The sequence below is a fragment of the Simochromis diagramma genome, unplaced genomic scaffold (assembly GCF_900408965.1).
Source record: "Simochromis diagramma unplaced genomic scaffold, fSimDia1.1 OVJJ01000439.1, whole genome shotgun sequence".
Taxonomy (NCBI): Eukaryota; Metazoa; Chordata; class Actinopteri; order Cichliformes; family Cichlidae; genus Simochromis; species Simochromis diagramma.
In genome coordinates this window covers 376988-396308 of record NW_024386899.1, presented here as the reverse complement: position 1 = coordinate 396308, position 19321 = coordinate 376988, and the positions used below count along the sequence as shown (strand labels likewise).

The 19321-nt window shown below is 46.0% G+C and overlaps 3 protein-coding genes across 9 annotated transcripts in view; all 3 read left to right on the top strand.

Moving 5' to 3' along the window:
- Positions 1 to 5182, top strand: part of frem1a (Fras1 related extracellular matrix 1a) — a 27555-nt gene extending 22373 nt beyond the window's left edge. For 4 of the 6 annotated variants that reach the window (XM_040034608.1, XM_040034609.1, XM_040034606.1 and 1 more), the window contains exons 27-37: positions 54 to 198; positions 262 to 391; positions 631 to 703; positions 1616 to 1765; positions 1840 to 2042; positions 2156 to 2203; positions 2276 to 2437; positions 3362 to 3493; positions 3598 to 3713; positions 3796 to 3881; positions 4531 to 5182. In XM_040034608.1, coding sequence (XP_039890542.1) covers positions 54 to 198; positions 262 to 391; positions 631 to 703; positions 1616 to 1765; positions 1840 to 2042; positions 2156 to 2203; positions 2276 to 2437; positions 3362 to 3493; positions 3598 to 3713; positions 3796 to 3881; positions 4531 to 4733 — 1448 coding nt within the window. In that variant the 3' untranslated portion in view covers positions 4734 to 5182. Of the gene's footprint in view, positions 1 to 53; positions 199 to 261; positions 392 to 630; positions 704 to 1615; positions 1766 to 1839; positions 2043 to 2155; positions 2204 to 2275; positions 2438 to 3361; positions 3494 to 3597; positions 3714 to 3795; positions 3882 to 4530 lie in introns of those variants that run through there. The other 2 variants (XM_040034610.1, XR_005696219.1) reach the window with 2 other exon arrangements.
- Positions 5183 to 5251: 69 nt separating this feature from the next.
- On the top strand, positions 5252 to 9342 carry LOC120735315 (leucine-rich repeat-containing protein 72). Of its 2 annotated transcripts, XR_005696221.1 has the most exons (6): positions 5252 to 5371; positions 6065 to 6261; positions 6738 to 6920; positions 7000 to 7077; positions 7286 to 7414; positions 8758 to 8869. XR_005696221.1 is itself a non-coding variant. In XM_040034634.1 (5 exons), exons 2-5 carry the CDS (start codon positions 6098 to 6100, stop codon positions 8945 to 8947), a joined length of 615 nt encoding a protein of 204 aa, XP_039890568.1. In that variant the 5' UTR covers positions 5254 to 5371; positions 6065 to 6097; the 3' UTR covers positions 8948 to 9342. The 2 variants fall into 2 exon arrangements, 1 of the variants encoding a protein (XP_039890568.1); XM_040034634.1 differs by lacking the exon at positions 7286 to 7414 and having other exon boundaries at positions 5254 to 5371; positions 8758 to 9342.
- A 2423-nt stretch (positions 9343 to 11765) lies between these two features.
- On the top strand, positions 11766 to 17213 carry paqr9 (progestin and adipoQ receptor family member 9). Its single transcript, XM_040034624.1, has one exon. It carries the CDS (start codon positions 13803 to 13805, stop codon positions 14946 to 14948), a length of 1146 nt encoding a protein of 381 aa, XP_039890558.1. The 5' UTR covers positions 11766 to 13802; the 3' UTR covers positions 14949 to 17213.
- Positions 17214 to 19321: the final 2108 nt, after the last annotated feature.

Here is a 19321-nt window from a genome sequence, read left to right as displayed (position 1 = left end):
CACTTTAACTTTGAACCAGAAACCTGTAGCCTCATCCTTCTTACTTTGTGCAGGGGGTTTTGTGCCACAGCGCTTCTTGCAGATGGAGCTAAAGAAGAGATCTATTGTGTACATCATCAGTCTGGACACGGAGTCTGTCTCAGACAGCCTGGAGTTCACAGTGTCCGACCTGCTGGGGAACACAGGGCCTCGTCACCTGTAAGAACAATACTTTAAATAAACAGTGCAGAGTTTGTCCTGTGTTAACTTCGTTCTTTGCAGACTCGAGTTCAGGTGGTCCAGGGTGGAGCTGCTGCAGACCGAGACGTCAGCCTGTGAGGAGCAGGGAACGATCTCACTGGACATCGTTCGTCGGGGGAATTTGGCCGTATCGTCATATATTTCTGTCAAGGTTTGCACGTCATTCGTTACTGAAACTGAGGCGTAGCTATGATTTCTCTTATTCTAACAATGGTTAACTAAGACATGTGTTATACGTATAGTTTCCACTATGAGGTGACTGTTGTTGTGAACTGGCTCTACACAAATATGACTGAGGTGAAAAGAGATTTGTGATAACTCAGCTACAGGACATTTAGCTTGTATGCAGATTGATGAACATGTGGTTCTGCAACTTGTGTCTTTATTTAGGTAAATGAGGTCACTGCAACAGCTGGAAAGGACTTCCTCACAAACCCATCTGCACTCGTCCAGTTTGATCCAGGTATGTGTTTGATAGTAGAGACAGAAGGTCTGTCTGTCTGCAGGGTCAGGCTAAAAGTCCCCGTTTATGGAGCAGAGTTTGAGTCCAGGCAATGAAAGAAGGTCATTAAAGTTCAGTGAGGATCTGTGTCAGTGTCTTTCACACTGGAAGTTTGATGATAAGTGGCTGGAGGCAGCAGGCTCTCTCTGTGCATGTGTGGGCTTCCTCCGGATATACCGTCTTTCACCCACAGTCTAAAGACGAGCTTGGATCCAGTCACGTGAAAAGAACCAGTTAAACAAACATGAAAAACTAGAAATATAAATACTGAAAACTGAAAACACAGAAGTGGAAGATGAGTCACGCTAATCGTCCAAAGAAAAGGACAAACCTCAGGTCCCTATCAGACACACCCTGATGATGACGTTCTTCTAATTGTGTTGTGACTGAATTTCTTATTATTGCAGCAACAGCTTAGTGCGACGTGTTAACGGTCCTCCTCAGAGTTTTGAACGAAAGCCTCGTAGAGAAGCGGTTCCCAGTAGTTTCATGTTCCTCTGGCTGCCTGTTTGTTCCCCTTATTAGTTCCACTTGTGCTACAATCAGCTGATTTCAGTTTATGTGCTGGAGGAAGAAAACAGTGACGCAGTTTGTGGATTGTGTTAAAGCATAATGCAGATGTTTCCTCTTTCCTGGATGCACTTTAACATCGTGCGTTCATCCTTTTGAGCAATAAAACAAATAAAATGTCTGTAACAATGTTTCTAAATCCTTCACCTAAAACAGTTTAGGAAGCTTAGGAAGTGCAGCTTTTACACTCAGTCCCTGGTTACGTTTTCTACTGTGAATGAATGATTAAATGTCTCTGTGTAAACACTGTGATGGACTGCTGACCTGTGCGCACACACACACACACACAAACACTGTGTGTAGGAGTGTCAAAGCGAAGGTGGCAAACTGAGATTATCCAAGATCACCTCGAGGAGGCTGACGAGACTTTTGAAGTGCTGCTGGTCTCTCCTGAAAGCACCGTCATTGGCAGCACCAACAAAGCTACGCTCACCATCAGAGACTCAGCAGGAGGTAAAAATGATTATTTTGCCACACATGATGGCATTTGAGGATAGACTTATCTTACCCCCGAACTAAAACCACAGGGCAGTGCAGGCTAGACCAGAATCAGGAGGCTCCTGTTCTTGGAGGACAGGAGATTCAGGCCAACACGTACCCTCAGCATGGATCCATACACCTCGAGAAACTTCCTCTTGGGACAGACTCGATCATCTGGACCCGTGGAGACAGCATCTCCAGGCCAGGAGTCCCCAAAAAGAAACTCAGAGTCAGAGGCAATGCAAAGTCAGTAAGTACATCCTGTAAGCTCTGCTGTTTGAATGTATTATATATGAAATCGCTGCAGTTGAATCTTTCTGCAGTGGCACGTGGGTAAACTGCTGCTCTGGGTTTTTCTTTCAGATTGCACCGTCATCAGTTTTTCACAATGGAACAGACACCGTTTACACAGTAGGTAGCACTCCCCACTCCTACCAATGAGACTTCTGAAAGTTTTCACTTCTATTGCTTCTTCAATTTCAGTATCACGGCATCATCCAAATGCAAGTAGAAGACGACACCTCACCATCCAGGAAGGGCAGAAAGGCAAACATCCAGGTGGTTAGCAGGGGGGCACAACAGCATCGGTCCCACCCTCACAGAAACATCTTAAAACCTCAGAAAGCTGGCGTGGCGAAGGGACATGTGAGTACCAGCGGGTTTTCTTCCCCCTCGAACTCCATCAGCTCGGCTTTTAGGAACGCTGAATCGTTTTGTTTTGCTTGTATATCTGTTTAAAAGAAAAGGAAAGAATCTGCTCATGCTGCTGCAAACTCACACTTCAATCTCCACCAAGCACTTCAGCTGGAGAACAGCTGCTCACACTCACATGTTGTTACGGCCGCTGGACCTGAAAGCACACACAGAAGTGTAACAGAGAGCGAGTCATTTATTAGGCTGAATACACAAACGCAAAACAAGGCAAAGCAACTTTGAAAACATCCTGAAACTGGACGTAACATGAAGCGAGATGGACAGACGATGTGAAATACACAGGAGGGTAATGAGGGAAGTGGAAACGCTGGGGAAACACAGCTGACACAAACCTGACGCCACACAGGAAGTAAAACTAAACACACTGAACAGGGAAACGCAAGACTTTCAAAATAAAAAAGGAAACCTGGAGAGACGACACCACGAGCTTGACAAACATGAAACACATGACAGACTGGAGAGACACAAGCACAAGTTAAACACAGAGGACAGCAAAAGAAAACAAGGAAACATAGAAGAAACAAAATAGATTAAAACTCAACGAACCCCAAACTAAAAAATAATAAGAAATCAACAATCCAAAATAAACTCAAAATGCTGGGTCACAGACGCAGACATATATGCTCTATAAAGTCCAGGCAAGCTGCAGCACTGAGTCATGTAGAGCACAGTAGAGTTTACGTTCTTGTCGTTCAGGTGTGTGCACCTTTGGCGTAGCATGATGTGCTAGCAACACGGTGGTAGCTCTGTTGCTAGTGCACATACTGGACCTTCTGTTGCTCCACACACTGTGAAGTACGTTGCATATTATTGTGGAGCAGCACTATAATCTGTGTGAATGTTTGTGGGTCACAGACTACAGCTGGCAACCCCGTCCACAAACCCTGTGTGCCAGGACTTAGAGGCCTCCTTCATTTTAACCAAGCTACCAACGAGCTCTTTCACTGCAACGGTGTCTCCTGGAAAGCCTGGGCACCAACTGATCAGGTACTACAGCTTCACAACACCAACACACGCCATGCACATTAACCTGTGACAACACGGGGAAACTGAAAAGCTGCAGATCTAAAATCATCTTTCCTGTTGAATAGATGGTGAGTGCTCAGATGTGTCCTCAGGGCTCCACCTTTCATGGTGGTTATTGCTACACCCTCAGTACTGAACGCAAGCTGCCATGGAGTGAAGCAAACAGGGCCTGCAGGGAAAGGTACAGTTGTGTGTTCCCACAAACACGTTATGCATTACAAACACAGTGAGCATGAGGTGCTTCTTTTTCTTCCTAACGGCAGGTTTAAAGGAACACTGGCCAGTGTTGCGTCTCAAGCTGACATGGACTGGCTGTGGGACTTTGGTGGAAGGAAGCCTTTCTGGATCGGTACGTGTCGTGTTTTTACACGTGTGAGTAAATGTAACGGTGTCAATGGTGTTGGCTCCTCATTCGCTTGTAATGCATTCTAAATAAAAAATCACTCACTGTGTAAAAATGGACTTTCAGTTTAGTTTAATATGTAAAGTTTAAAGTGCGCTGGACACAAAGTAACTACAACCTCCACCTCATCTGACTGGAACATTCGTTAAGTTTAACGAAACATTTTTGTATCCAGTGCAAAGAATTCTAATGTGTTTAAAAAATATAATCATAGTGTGTAAATAAGTTAGTAAAGTGAATTCAATACCAACAGCGTTGCTAGAACATTATTTTCTAACATCTGGTCTCCAAAGTATTGATTCGTTTTATTGAGGCAGAAGGTTTTGATTTTGCTCCCTGCCTGTTCTCTCCATCCTTACATGGATTCAATCCCGGTACTCCTGCTTTAGTCGTCCAGAGATGGGGTGCTGGTTTAGTTCAGTGGGCTGAGCGATCCACCGTGTGCAGCTGCTCACCCACCGAGCTAAACCCGACGCTGCACATCTGTATGTTGTGTTTGCAGGGAGCCGTCTAGCCCAGGGCCAAAGCCCCACACGGTTCTGTCCGTGCATTTTTTATGCAGAATGTAACGAGCTCATCTTCTCTGTTGCGCCAGGTCTGAACGACAGGGAGGGCCGAGGACGCTGGGAGTGGGCTGGAGGCGAGCCGGTCGGCTACACCAACTGGAGAAAAATGCCTCTTCAGCCAAAAAAGAAAGAAAGCAGAAAGTGTGTTCTGGTTTGGAGGAGGGCAAAGTGGCAAATCAGGGAGTGTAAGACGAGCAGAGGTCATCGCTTTGTCTGCTCGGTTAAAATCTGAGTTCAGCACCGTCCAGTCCAGCGCGGTCCGGCAGCAGTGAGCTGCCACTGTGCGTGACAGAAATTCACAACCTGTTTACAATTAACACGTGAAAAGAGAGCTTGGTGTCCAAGCACAGTTCATGTTGGACTCATATTCACAGTGCAAGTGTTGCAAGTGTTACAGTGAAGATGTCCTTGGGGCCTTAATCAGCTCCTCAGCCTCTGTTTGAACCACAGTTATTAAACATTCATGCGTTTTGTTCATAAGTATGTAAACGTGGGAAGATGAAGCTGAATCCGTTCATTTATTTTCCTTATTAAAAGACTGACTCATGTAAATGTGCTGATATTGTATTTGTGTGCAATTATAAGTGACAGCCAGCTGCTGCTGCATTATCGACTTTATTAAACACATATTAACAGAGTTAATGTTATTGCACCAATAAAAACAGGCTTTGTTTGTCACGAGCTGCTGCTGCTGTCGTTTTTCTCTTTTCAACATTGTCTCTGCTGCTCCGAGCCGAGCCAGCGCTGCTGTTATTGTGATTATCCGCATCATGTGATCAGCAGGCCGGGCATGAAAGGAGGCCTTTTATACGAGCTGTGAGCAGTTCTCAGAGGCTGGTATGCAGGCTACATCTGATCCTCTTCAGCTCGGTGAGTCCTGATCAAACTGAATATCTGTGCGTGCTGCTTTCACACTAACAGGCTGCTCCATCTACACCAATCAAGACATTTAGACACATTTAGGCTTTTTTTTTAATGATTGCTGGTTCCTCACATGCTGAACAGTGTTGCAACAGACCAACTGAAATCATCGTTTCATGAGCTCCACATTAAATCCATGGTAGCGTTGAAATAAAGTCTGCAGCAGTTTGATGTTTCGGGTCCTGTTGCTGACATCGTTGCTGTACATTTTGTTCCCATATTGTTACTTTGAAAGGTTTTTCCTGTTGTTTCCTTTCAAACAGTAAAACGTGCTGTTGGTAGCCTACCATCTGTTTAATCTGCTTTAGTTTGACTTGATTTGTGTCTCCAGCTGTAAAATGTGTCGACTCTTCACACGTTCTGTCTTCATGCTGCGTTACTGATGGAAGCACAAGCATGTTTTCCTTGAATCCTGCCTTCTGTAACAGCACACACATGTGTGAATATGCTCTTCACACACTGACACGCTGTCTGTACGTTAGCTTTGTGTGAGTGTGTAATTTCCCGACTGTCCTGAGAGTCGATAATGTTCGAGGGAAAAACAACATTTCTTCCAGAAGCATCCAGACTGCTCTGCGTCACTGCTAACCAGCTGTTGCTTTGCTGTTTGATCATCTGACTTCTAATCTTGATCACTGCCAGCTGGAGGAACAGAAGACACTTCACTGCTGGGTCATGGATCATCATGCATCAGGCCAACAAAGCCATCACAGCCATGCAGCACATTTCCAGTGGCTTTCCTTTGCGTACCAGAGCCTCACAGAGATCCCTTATGAAACCATCCTGACACAGACAGACAGCCTGCAGGTGCTGGACCTGAGCTACAACCTGCTGGATGAGTATCCTTTTGTAAAGAGCACAGCAGCGTGCCGACCCTTTGCTAAGCTGTGTTTGCTTAAAAATGCTGAATAATATCTGTGTATTGACAATAACGCTAACTGTTTCCAACTCTAACTTTAACCTGACGGCTTCTGTTCTTTAGCAAACATCTTCAAATACATGATGATCCTGCTTTGGTTTTGTAAGCACATAGTCAATAAAAAGCCATCGAGTGTTGATCTGAGTTTCAGTGTAAGAAGAAACATTGGACGCTGATAAAGAGTCTGTGTAGCAATCCGCCCGACAACAGTTCATTCGTATTAATGAAGTTTTTCATGTAATCTCAGTTTGACTGTGGGCAGCAAACAGAAGGATGTCAGTTATTATTTACCCACTCCTGGACATGAGGGTCCTGTGGATCGGTGGGATGCTGTGGGGGTGTCAGAGCTCTCTTCACTGACGTACAAGCCTAGTGTCCTTCACTCAGTCCTTATTGGAACCCGGCTCTGCTGGGCCGCCTGGAGAAGCTCAGCACTCTGATCCTGGACTGCAACAACTACACGTCTCATGTCAAGTTCCCCTACATGCCAAGCGTCACCACAGTGTGCATCAACAAGAACAAGATCAACAACCTGCCTGTGTTTGTGGAGGAGATCTGGAGAAAGTTCCCCAACATCAAGTGAGCTTTTTCTCTCTGATGAAGCGTCTGTGCTGGCTGTTACTGCTGCCTCATGTGTTTCTGTTCCTTCTAACCGCAGGATCCTTAGCATGATGAACAACGAGGCAGCACCCAGCTACTTCAATGGAGGCAGTCTGACCCAGCACACAGACTACAGGTGAGCGTGCAGGTTGCTTTCACAGCGAGAGCTTTCTCCTGAATTTACACACAGTGTGTAAACGTCCATCATATTATCAGTATGAGCTACATACAAACATGTGCTCCACACAGCATAATGACCTGTGTCCCTCTGTTACCACCGTTACCACATGATGTTTATAGAAACACTACATGCAAAATCTAGTCACGCTGTCTGTTGTGTACAGCGCCCCCATCTGAGTCATCAGTGCAAGAACACAAGGCCAAGACGTCCTGTGTTAGAATAAACATTTTGTTTTCATGGCCACGGTCGGCTGTACGGACACTTTGAACTGACGAGCACAGAACTACAGGAGGTCAGTTTAGCCGTAACACAAGCCTGTGAAATCATTAGCATGCTGTGTGTGCCTGTGTGTGTGCTGTGACACCTGCAGAGGATCAGCTGCTGTGGGCACCTCGCTAACTTCAGCTTTTAGAAACAGCTATGGTTTGAAATATTCCTCTACGGGCCAACATGTGCAGACAGACGGAAGTGCATGAAACACGTCAGCCTTTAAAAACTGTGTCAATAAAAATAGAAACCCGTGTTTTCACAGTAAAACAGAAAAACATACAGTTTTAAGATAAACAGTAAACACGTGGTATCCAAGGAAACCAGACGAACGCTGTCTGATGGCTGACCACAGAACAGCTTCCTGCTCCGTGTTAATGATGCCTGAAGAACACAGCAATGACTCTGCATGTTCACATGAACAGCAGAGCCTTCTTTGCACCACGATCTTCAGTCTGCATCTGTCGGCTGTTCCTGTGTCTCACAGTCGTGCATCAGTGTTGGCTGTTGGCCCTCATGCACAGATTTTTCCATGTCCTTGAAATCTTTTCATACTGTGTGCTGTAGATTTTACCTCTTCCATCATGTTGTGCTACTGTTGTCAGTGAACAGCTGCACACTGCTTGTCCAGCTGTTTCTTCTTACTATCACTTCTCAGCCACCTGCTGCCCTGTTCCAACTGTTGAAAACAAAACAGAGAAAAACAGTAAAATGTCTCAGTTTGAACTGTTTTCTGTGTTTTCTGATGTGTTTATGAGATTTGCAAACCACTGTCTTTGTGTTTATACGTAAGCCCAACTTTGGAATGACTCAAACCAAAACAGTCCGAACATGTAAATGTTTTGTGGACATTACAAAGACATTGTGCCTGTAATGGTGCTCAGCATGTGTATTATAATACCAGTGCTGTTCAAATGGTTTTTATGGGAACACCACCCACTTGTGTGGAGGCATATCTATGGTCATCCACACACAGATGTCTAACTGCCTGGTAGGTGTTGGCATGAGTTTCTTGGAGTCATTCTCAGACCGGTGCAGTGGGCCCTGGATACTTCCTGGTGCACAGCAGCACCTGTCATCACATGTCAAAAGTATGCAGGTAGTTCCTGGAGAATGAAGGAACTGATCTGACCGGCCACCTGACCTCCATCCAGTGGAACATCTCCCATTTAAGAAACTTTAAACTTGTAAGACGAACCAGAATGTTTTGTTTTAAACTGTCCCGGTTTACTACAAGTTTAAACAGAGACAGCACAGCTGTGATGATTTAAAAGGTTATGAATCAACACAGTCGGTGTGCTTTTTCTCTACGAGTCTATCCGCGGTGCATTCACCCATGCTGGCCCTGTTCTTGCTTTGCCTCTTCAGACTCTATGTGATCAGTCAGCTTCCAGGTCTGGAGATTCTGGATGACACGGAGGTCCTGGAGAAGGAGAGAGCCCAGGCTCGGAAAACCTACCGGCTACAGCAGAGCGGTCACAGCAGCAGAAAACGGAGAGAGGACTCATCCAAGAAGCACACTCGCATTCAGAAAAAGCCCAGCAGCATCACGAAATAAAGCCTGTGTCGCCCGTGTTAATGTTATAATTGTGCGTTCTTTGTCTGCTTGTATTAACATTCATCTAAAGCTGTGGTTTGTGGTCATGCAGAGATCCTGAAGCTACAGTCTGGGCACGTATGTCTGCTGGGCTTCATCTGAAAAACAATCAATAATTAACAGGAAGACGTCGATAAATGTGCAGCGAGTAGCTCTTAATGCAGAGCACCTGTTTTACTGAATGAATAATAAAGCAGCCAGAGGATTCTTCCTCTTATCGCCTGTAATGTTTCCATCATCAGCTTTCACACAGGTGCTCTCACATGTTCCTCCATCTGCTGACAGAAACGCGTTCCTTTTGTTTTTGAGCAGTGCATCAAAATCACTGTGTGCAATAAAACGCATCATAATTTTAATGACGTGCATTTTTTAACAACACTAAATCGACTGTTTGTCTGCTCGGTCACCAGCGTCAGAGCTGCAACAGGCAGGACTCCGAATGACTCCAATCATGATGTTTGTGATTGTGGAGATCAGAACACTCTCAGATCAATGTTGTTCTGCATACTGATCTCAGTCTCTTTGCATCAGCTACAGGAAGAGGGAGTGAAGTTGTGTCTGCATGTGTTACAGTCGGTATTTTCAGCAGGAGGCACCACTGTCTTACTCACACGTCTGGTAGTTTCCCAGAGAAAAGAACGACACCAAACGTTAATTGAATCAACAAACCTTGAACTTTTCTTCGCTGTGTGAAGCACAGCCTGTGTTTCTTTAGAAAATCGAACCATCTGATTGGCTCACCCTGCACTCACACACGCCGGCCTCCTACTGCGAGCTCTGTTTGGTCAGAAACCCGACTCTTCATGGTCGATGCTTTGCAGTGAGACCTTTGTTTCACATGACTTCTCGTTTCTCTGTTCTTTGTTTTGCTCTCTCGGTTCCTTCCTGTGCTTCAGCTGACACCCTCGGTGTGTTTCTGCAGCTCTCAGTATGAGACGTTCCCTCAGTCTCCCAGCATGTGGTCCTGCATGCTTATACTGAAGGAGCCAGGAGCTCTCACATTTGTGTCACAACATGCTAGCAGTTACAGACATGTTATTTGTTACCACGTTTCAAAGATCAAAGTGTTGTTAGAACGTCTCACGTCTGTGTGAAACAGACAGTGCAGGTAACCTGACAGCGCACGCTAGCATTAATGATGCCCACAGACCACATATGATAGCAAGTCAGGAGTATATGTGATGTGTTAGCTTCCATATCTAGTTCACTTACGTCAGCTGCACAGGCTCGGCTAAGGTTGAGACACTGCGACTAAGCCCTGTGGATACGTCTTCACATATGCGCTGACAGAACCTCTGGGCAGATGTGCAGCCCCACTGAGCATGCTGTAGTTCTGAGCAGCGTTTGGAACAGGTGCAGATATCTGTGCTCTGTGCGCAAAGTTGTATAAGTTGTGGGTTTTAGTCATTTTGAAGGCATTCAGGATCCAATTATTCCTGTATGATCGATTTGTGTTGCTGTCAGAGTTTCCCCTGAGACTGATGAACAGAAGCTCACTCAGGAACGAGGTCACACAGAGCTCAGGTTTTCACTCGTGAGGGGAAGCAGTTGATCTCCAAACCACTTCAGCTTGCTTTCCCCCTGCAGGCTGTTTTTATTGGTTACACACATGAACATTCATAAAGCTTGATGCTGTATTACCTATGAGAAATTCCTATAACTGCTTACAAAGTGTGATTGTGCGAGCATGGTTATACAATGTGTGGTTACATGATGGGAGTGCAGCTCTCCCAGATTGTTGTCGGTAGAATCTGTTCGTCTCAAGGCTGCTTGTTGCCCTTATCGAGGTCGTGCACGCAGTCATGTGTGTGGGTTACCTAGCAAACAGAAGCACTCTAGCTTTCTACCTACAACGCATGCATCAAACCTAACATTCACCTTTGCTGACTCTATCTTTTCATATAAACTTTCCGTCTTATACAACATGTTCTAGATTTCTTTTGTCTGGATCTAATGCTGATGTGTTTAAAAATATAGACATAAATACTCGTAAAAAGGGGAACTGGGCTGGTTGCTGACTGTGTCATCTTTATATCCTTTATTTCCACGATGTTCTTCTTGCTATCAGTGTCACGTTTGGGCTTCGTCTACACGACATGATTGTTTATTCCCTGAACAAACTGTAAAGGTCATATTTGAACCCTTCACTCATTACAACAGGAGGACGTTTTGACATTGAGACCACTTGTCCTGTATTCAGATGACTGTGCTGAGGTTTGAGGTCAGAGAGTCACCAAATGTGAAATATAAACCAAATATCTTTAAATGGTAAAACTTTCCTGTTTTAGTGGAACACAATACTTCACTCTGAGAGCGACTTCTCTATACTAGCTTTCTGTTCTCAAGTACATGTTTTTGTTTGTATTTTGTGTAACTTTTGTTAGTCTCTACCTCTGCATTGATCTTTGCACTTGTCTAAATGAGGAGGACACGAGATGAATAAAGATTATTTAAATAAATAATTCAGTGTACAGGAATTCATCAAACTGGTTGCAGGAATGAAGTTTTTCTCACACAGGATGCTGCTGCCTTTCTGATTAATAGCTGTCTAACTCAGCTGGTCAGAGAACTAACTAGCTGCACAGAGAATTAGACAGCTGGGTAAGTTATTGAAAAACTGAGTTGTTATGTTTTTTGTGGACAGGAAGCAGACTTCGTCCTCTGCACTGCACAGATTATTCCCTTTGTTTTCCCTGTCTTGTCAGACATGCAGTGGTGTAGCATGGTGCCCCTAACAGTGCAGAATGCTGCACATGCGCTGCAGTGACACGGGGCTGTAGTTTATACAAACATAGTGTTTCTGCACGGTGTGCCCAGCACAGCCTTCAACAAAGCGCGGCCGGGGAGGAGATCCCACAGCACTGCTAAACAAGGACGGACCGTGCATGTCAAACAGGACAGGCTGTGAGCACGGCACGGCACGGCTGCACTGCTGACCGGGTCCTCATCTGTCCCCAGTGTGACTACAGCAAACTTCAACGACACGACACGGACACACGCACACTCAAGACTTCTGTATCAGTTCAGCGCTCCGGCGAGCTGCACGAGTCGTAACTGTACCGGAAACTGAGTGAATCCCCTTCAAAATAAGGCTTTGTAAGGCTAAGCTTATGCGAAGTATGTTAGCATGGAAATGTAGTACATGCGGTTAAAAAACGTTTATGGTGGATTAACACTTCTGTTACTGTACGACCACAGTAACAGAGAAACAGACTTAAACTAAGCACATTTACTTTGATTTTTAGTTTTGAAGGTACGATTTCAGCTCAGCTGCCGTTTTATTGGAAGATTTCACTTCGATTCCGTTTTATTTAATTTTGTTTGTAACGCCAAATCACAGCAGCAGTGACGTCATGTTGCTTCCCATTATAAAGACCAATAACAGGCCGCATTAGAGTGATCTCTCTGCGTTTGTCTGCCTGCTCGGACCCCTGTTCAACACACCGCACTGCTACATCACAACACTCCTGATCAGGTGTCAAACACGAAGCCTGCCTCAGGATCAGATTCAGCAGTAACAAGGACTCTCTGTGGTCTTTCTCTGGGCGCATCTTTCCAGAGCAGTTTGTGGTCGTAGTTAAACGTAAATGATGAATTCAAAGATGCACGTCCTGCCGCACTGATAGCGCTGCCAGCTCTGCTCTGCTGCCCTCTGCACCCAGTGCAGCTGCTCAGTTTTTCCTTATAATGAATAATAACGAACCTCGGCTCAAATAACAGTTTCACCTCACACGTCCTGTATTTGGTGCTGCCTTGTGTTGTAGTTAGAGCCTGCGCTTTGGCAGTGCGGCGGCGGTTCAAATGGTAGGTAAGTGGACACAATGACCTCTTAGAAGTGTTACGTCACAGCCTCGGTGTTTCCGTTTGAAAGCGCTGACCGGAAACTCGCTGTGACTGCGCGTAACTTGACGCAGGTGCCTGTCAAAGCGCTGTTCCGCTCGGTGTTTCGCAGAAACGCCGGCTGCCGTCGCCCTCCTCGGGCATCGCGCTCTCCTGCCTCATCGACCCTTTACGCGTGGAACATATGAAGGCGCGCTCTCGGCTCTAAAATGCTATTTTTAAACGTGACCTTGCGTCGAAGGACTGAACGCCGGCTCGTGTCAGTCCTGAAGGATTTCTTCGTGCCCGCAGCGCACTGCAACACACCGGCAGCTGAATGAATAGAAGCCGGGCCGTGGAGACTCGCTGCAGCAAACAGGACGGTGCTGATGAACAACACGGCCTACATGCCACGGAGTCTCCAGGACACCAGCTGTACGGACTCCTTCACTGACGTGCGGTTCAACCTTGTAACACAGTAATAACTGAGCTCCATTTTATTCGCTGCTGCAGAACTAAGCATCACAAGACAGGTGTGTGTGTGTGTGTGTGTGTGTGTGTGTGTGTGTGTGTGTGTGTGTGTGTGTGTGTGATCCACTATGCAAAAGAAGGAACGACCAACAGGCAGATGGACTTTGCATGCTGGATGTTTCTGCTGACCTTGGAAACCAAAATGAAAAATTAACCAGTGGCCTAAGCTTTTTGGATATTGCATAACTCTTCTTTGCTCTTGGTTCACTCCCGGGCTTTGTAGTAGCTGCTCACTGGATTAGTGTGCAGCTCACGAGGCCTGGAGGTGCACAGAGGGTGCTGAATGGTCTTTTAGAGCTGGGCCCGTCTGTAGATGCCTTATCCACCCAGAAGCAACGGATTGAATCGCAAACCACGATGTGATCAGCAATAAAGTCAACAGCCAAGCAATAAAAGTGAAGAACTTATGCAAACAAAGATCCCAGCGGAGGTTTTTGTCCATTGGCAGCATAAATAAACTCTAACTATGCTTCTGAACTGCGGTCAGCCATTGCCTCTCCTGAGGCATACGGATGTGCCGCCTCGAGTCATAGAGAACTTTATCCTGACGGGCTACCGCTTCCCAAACTACAGCCTGTGGGACTGCTTACTGTCAGCGTTCAGGCCTACCAATGAAACGGGCAATTTCTGGACGCACTTTCTTCCTGTTTTCATCTTTTTCTACTACTTTGTGGAGGTTTTTGGTTGGGAAGGTGCGCCTGATAGCGGTGAGCCTTTCTTCTATCCGCTGTGGAATTACTTTATTGGGGTGTCCTGTTTACTGATGGCCAGCAGCATGGCTCACCTGCTTAACTCAATGTCTCTTGTGGTACGAGAGGTTTGCTTCTTCGTGGATTACGGCACCATCAGTGCGTACACGGTCGGCTCATCGTTGGCATACTACTACTACATCCACCCTCAGGCAGGAATAGCAGAGACAGGGAGCAGCTCCCGGGTGGAGTTGAACCGTGAGGCTGCACCCTCAGCCTATGCAATCCCAGAGTGCAGCGTGTTCTTTGAGACCTACTACATCCCGTGTGCATGTGTTGTAGCGATCATCTGTGTTTTATCCTGCTGCAATACTCGGCAGAGGTGGAGGCAGCATCGCTATATCATCCGGACGCTGGTTTTTCTCCTTCCGTTTCTCATCTCCTCCACACCAATCTTCTACCGCCTCCTCACCCGATCGCCTTACTCCACCTCCTCCTCCTCCTTCACCGCTTCCACCCCCATGGCCCGCTTCTTCTATCGCCACTGCCTCTGGTTGCTGGTGTCAGCCATCTTCAACATTAGCAAGTTCCCAGAACGCCTTGCGCCAGGACGCTTTGACATCTGGGGGCACAGCCACCAGTGGTTCCACTGTTGCACGTTTTTGTCCATCCTGGATGAACTTCACATGATCAAGGCTGAGATTAAGGCCATCTTGCTGAGCCCAGCGCTGCTGCTGCCCCCCACCTCCCTCTCCCACCTCCCTGGACCCACCGTCGCGTCCACCTACGGAGTGATGCTCCTCCTCCAGACCACCATTGTCTCCATCATCGTATGGTTCTCCTGGCGGGCCAACTGTATCTATGGATCCCAGAGAGAGCAGCTGGAAAAGAAGCACCCCAAGAAGCACCTGAAATGTCACTGATCACGGAGAAGTCACCGCCATCATTAGACCCGCCGTATGTTCCCGCCCCCTTTGGATTATAAGGATTATATGTAGAGCTCACACGTGTGGTTGAGTGCATATCTTTGCCAGTTCTTTCCCCAGAGCTGCTGCAGCACCTCCTAACAGGACGTCTGAGCGCTGGGACAACAACTACCTCTCAGGGCTCTGCAATTATGGTTGCTGCCCAGGAGAACTAATGTTCCACTTTACGACTGGTTAACATGTTAGACGTTAGTGGGACCATTAAGAACATTTGCTGATGAGCTGTCTGCTGTTAGGTCCTTTTTGTTCTTCCTCCTCCCTTTGTTATTTCGAGCTAAAACGGTGTGTTGCTGCGGCCTGTGCCGAGCCCATTGTTTCATGTCCAATGATTCCTTTGATAACATACCTTTTCTTCCTCTTACTTGCACAAACATTCGCACACGAATCTCATTTCCTGTCTGTTTTGCAAGTGACCCTTGCAGCAGGAAGTGTGCGTTGCACACGACGACAGAAATAGCTGAGAGCTCTTCTCAGTCTTACAGTGAAGCACTTTCAGGGGCCGCTCATACTCGCCCGTCATTAAGAAGCCATGCTTAACTTTCTGTGAGGACACAACACTTCAAAGCAAATAACCGTGTCCTTCTGACACCGCAGTTTTTGACAGGTGAAATGTGTTTGTGTGACTGTTTCTGCTGTTTGTGTGGTTTTCCCCTTACGCTCTGCTGCTTACTGCAGACTTTATATCTTTATGATGAGAGCAAAGTCTGCAGAGCACTGTTCCACTTTAAAGGTTTGCTTTGTTAGCGTGAGCACAGTGACTGCAGCAGTGGGCTCTGTGTCCGAGACCCTTCATGTGCTGAGCAGCCTTCAGAGTCAAAGCCATAGTTTGAAAAGTGTTGAGCTAACATCACAATTTCAGTTCCTACGAGCTGATAGGACCACGTGTGTTATCGTCAGCCATACGCTCAGTGTGTCCATTTTTAAAATACAGGCTGAAACCAGCGACGTTCAGTGAGTCCAACATGAACAGCCTGAGGCTGTACGATTGAGTTAAATGTTAACTTTACCAGAGAAGCCTCTTGATCGAGCAAAGTTAAGCTTTGTGGCGTTGCTTGATCACACCTCCTCAGCCGTGAGACTTGGACCCTGTAGGGTTTGGTTTAGACACCATCCATGTACATCGTGTTATTTAGATGTGGGTTGTCCAGAGAAGCATTAGTAGTGGATGAAGTGAACATATAACCTCTCATATGCTGAGAACTCGAACATGGAGGTGGAGCAGGTCAGCTTGGTGGCTTCATTGCTGGATGTCAAAGTATACTGGGCGAGACACTGGAAGCACCAGTCGCTGCAGATGTGTTTGAGTGTGAAAGATGTGGAAAAGATGCTCGTATGAATCTACGGGTGAAAGAGACCTGCTGTATAAAGTGCTTGAGCAGATTAGAAAAGCTGCATAAGAACCAGATTTTACCATACAATGACTAATGTCCCCAAATCTGTACTGCTGAATACAAGCGTGTGTAATAATAATGATGATGATTTTAGTTAAACAGAAATATTCTTCTGATCATTTAGTTTCATGTCTTCCACAAAAAGAAGCGAGACATCGGTGTGGTCCGGTCCTGCACCGCCGGGTTTGCGCTCTTCAAACGGACAGTGACCATCGGTGTTTTTTTTCTCTTTGACCTGTTTGTTAATCTCACGTGGTGACGTTGTGATCATGTACTAAAATCTGCACATATACCTGCTTATACTTGCACACCAGAAACGAATTCTCATGGATCAGAGTTGTTTATTACACGTGACACTGGAATATGTACGGAGGGAACATAGAGGTTGAAATCATGCTGCACTTTCTTCAGGCTCCTCGCGTGGCTCCTTTGAGGGTCTGTGGTGCTGTGATATTTCATTTCAGGTTAAAGTATTGCTGTCTGATGAACGGCCTGAGAGACTCGTCTGTGTTGAAGCAATGTGTTTACCTCAATTCAGCATTCGAATCGTTGTGTTGCTGAGAAAAACCATCGCTGGAACCGATCGTGTCCGGTTGAGTCTGGAATCTGTTAAGCTGTGTTCAGTATGAGGATGTTAGACTCACTGACTACTCATCTTACCTAGTGAAGTACTCAGGGTGAAGAAAACTCTAATAGATTAGTTACACATGCATTTAATTATGAATGACTTCAGGAGGGTAATTCTAGCACTCAGTGTACAAATCCTAATCAAATAGTGTATCTTTGAGTTTTCAATAAATTACACAGAGAACTTCTGTCATTGTGGGTCTTTATTTTCTTTACTGCTTTCATAATCAATGCCACTTCAATGCTGTCCTTAGCTTCAGCTGCACAAACAGCACTGCTGGTCTCGTTGTAATGAGTGCAACACAAACACTTCCTGTAAGCTGGTGTGGGTCAGAGACCAGCCTCTACAAAGGTAACAACAGCGTGCGACGACAAGCTGAACACAGCAGGCTGAAGAACAGTCATGTGGGCTGTGGGCAGCAACTGAACACAAAGCAGACATCACAAAATAATGTTTGGTTCATGTGCAGAACAGAAAGTTTGTTTTTCACTTCAAGCGTCGTTTTGAAACTGCAAACAGTGAAGCTGACGTAACAAACACTGGGAAGTCCTGCTGCTGCTTCCTGTGTCGTGGCGTTAACGTGTGCAGCTGAGCTCCTCCGTTGTTTCCCAGCTTTTCTTTTGCGTCGTTTGGATTAAAGAAGTGAGATCAAACATATTAACTGCACCCTTATCTGTGTCCATGCAGATGCTAGCAGGTGCATTTTTAACCTTTGAACGAATGGATTTGTTATTAATCTTCTAACTGACAGACGAAAGTAAATGAAAGTGTGACGTGTTCAGTTTCAGCCATCGCACACAGTCCTGGCTTCCTGGCCCCACACAGCTGCGAACATGTCTATAGGTGTTTAGACTCGCTAAGTCAGGGGATCTCAGAGGTTTGAATAATTCAAATGTTTTCAAAGAAGTTCCCTGTCCTGCCCTGATTTGCAAGTCTAGCACTTCCTCCTCTCAGCCTGCTGCATGCTGTGTGTGCTGTAGGTCTGCAGGACCCTACGCTCTGCCACGTGCACATACCTGCACGTACCTGCACGCACAGCTGGCTTTTCCACTTCTACCCCACTGCATCACTTTGTCTCATTTGACTTTAACATCCACAGCTGCAGGAAAGACATGAACATCAGAGTGGAGATCATCCTCAAGCAGAGCTGCTGCTAAATCAGGGAGCCTTTAAACAGTCAAGAAGGTGGTGAAAGCAAAGCTGAGAGTGATGGAGGAAAAGGCTAATGTAAATGAATTCAATTCAGCTTTATTTACACAGCGCCAAATCACAACAACAGTCGCCTCAAGGTGCTTTATATTGTAAGGTAGACCCGACAATGATACATACAGAGAAAAACCCAACAATCATATGACCCCCTATGAGCGTGCTGCTCATAGGGGGTCATATGATTGTTGGGTTTTTTGGTGACAGTGGGAAGGAAAAACTCCCTTTTAACAGGAAGAAACCTCCGGCAGAACCAGGCTCAGGGAGGGGCGGGGCCATCTGCTGCGACCAAAATGAAGAGTGAGAAATAACTGTCACAGCATCAGATGTAGGCAAAGAGATTTGTTTTTTTTAAATCTGACTTCTTTAATGGTTTTATCTGTTTTACGAGGATTTACCAAAGCAAAAGGAAAAAGCGCGAGTGAGGGAGTTAGAGGAACGAACGAACAGCAAGAGCCTGTTTGCAAACAGCCCCACAGCAGCTCTCTGAATGTCAGATCCACTTCATGATCAGTCCAGCTCAAGTCTCGGCACCCCGACATGTCTTTCGGTTCGTGTTGCTGAAAAACGTTTCCGCAGCACGCAAACGCTGCTTCATGCCAGGTGATGACCGCTGCCTGATTTCTTCCTGACATGACGTTTGGCATCAGACCAGGTTCTGATCAGACTCCTGTGCTTTTAACTGAGGCGTGGCTCCTGTCTTTCTCCAAGGAGCGGTGCTGGAGCTTTGTCAGGGTGAACATTGGCTTCGTGGTCACCTTGAGTTCCTTTCTAAGAGTTCTGGTTGTTCCAAACTGCTTCAATTTCTGGAGGATGGCTTCGATACCCTTTCCCAGATCTGTGCCTAAATACAGTCTTGTCTCAGAAGTCCTTGGACTTCATGGCTTAGTGCTCCAACATGCACTGTCAACACATGTCCTATCAGCCGGTGGACTCCAGTCAGTTTGTTTTGATAGCTGATATAGCTGATGATGAGTGTCATGGCAAAGGCTGTATGGGTACATACAGTTTTTACATGTATGCAACCTCTTCAGGCTTGATATCTTACATATAGATTGATGAGCTTCTTCAATTGGTGATGCAAA

What these genes read in the sequence shown, in the direction of transcription:
- paqr9 (XM_040034624.1), top strand. Translation starts at nt 13,803, where the DNA reads ATGCTTCTGAACTGCGGTCAGCCATTGCCTCTCCTGAGGCATACGGAT.
- LOC120735315 (XM_040034634.1), top strand. Translation starts at nt 6,098, where the DNA reads ATGGATCATCATGCATCAGGCCAACAAAGCCATCACAGCCATGCAGCA. An exon ending in AGCTACAACCTGCTGGATGA is followed by an intron (nt 6,262 to 6,737) that starts GTATCCTTTTGT and finishes CAGTCCTTATTG; the next exon opens with GAACCCGGCTCTGCTGGGCC. An exon ending in ACCCAGCACACAGACTACAG is followed by an intron (nt 7,078 to 8,757) that starts GTGAGCGTGCAG and finishes TTGCCTCTTCAG; the next exon opens with ACTCTATGTGATCAGTCAGC.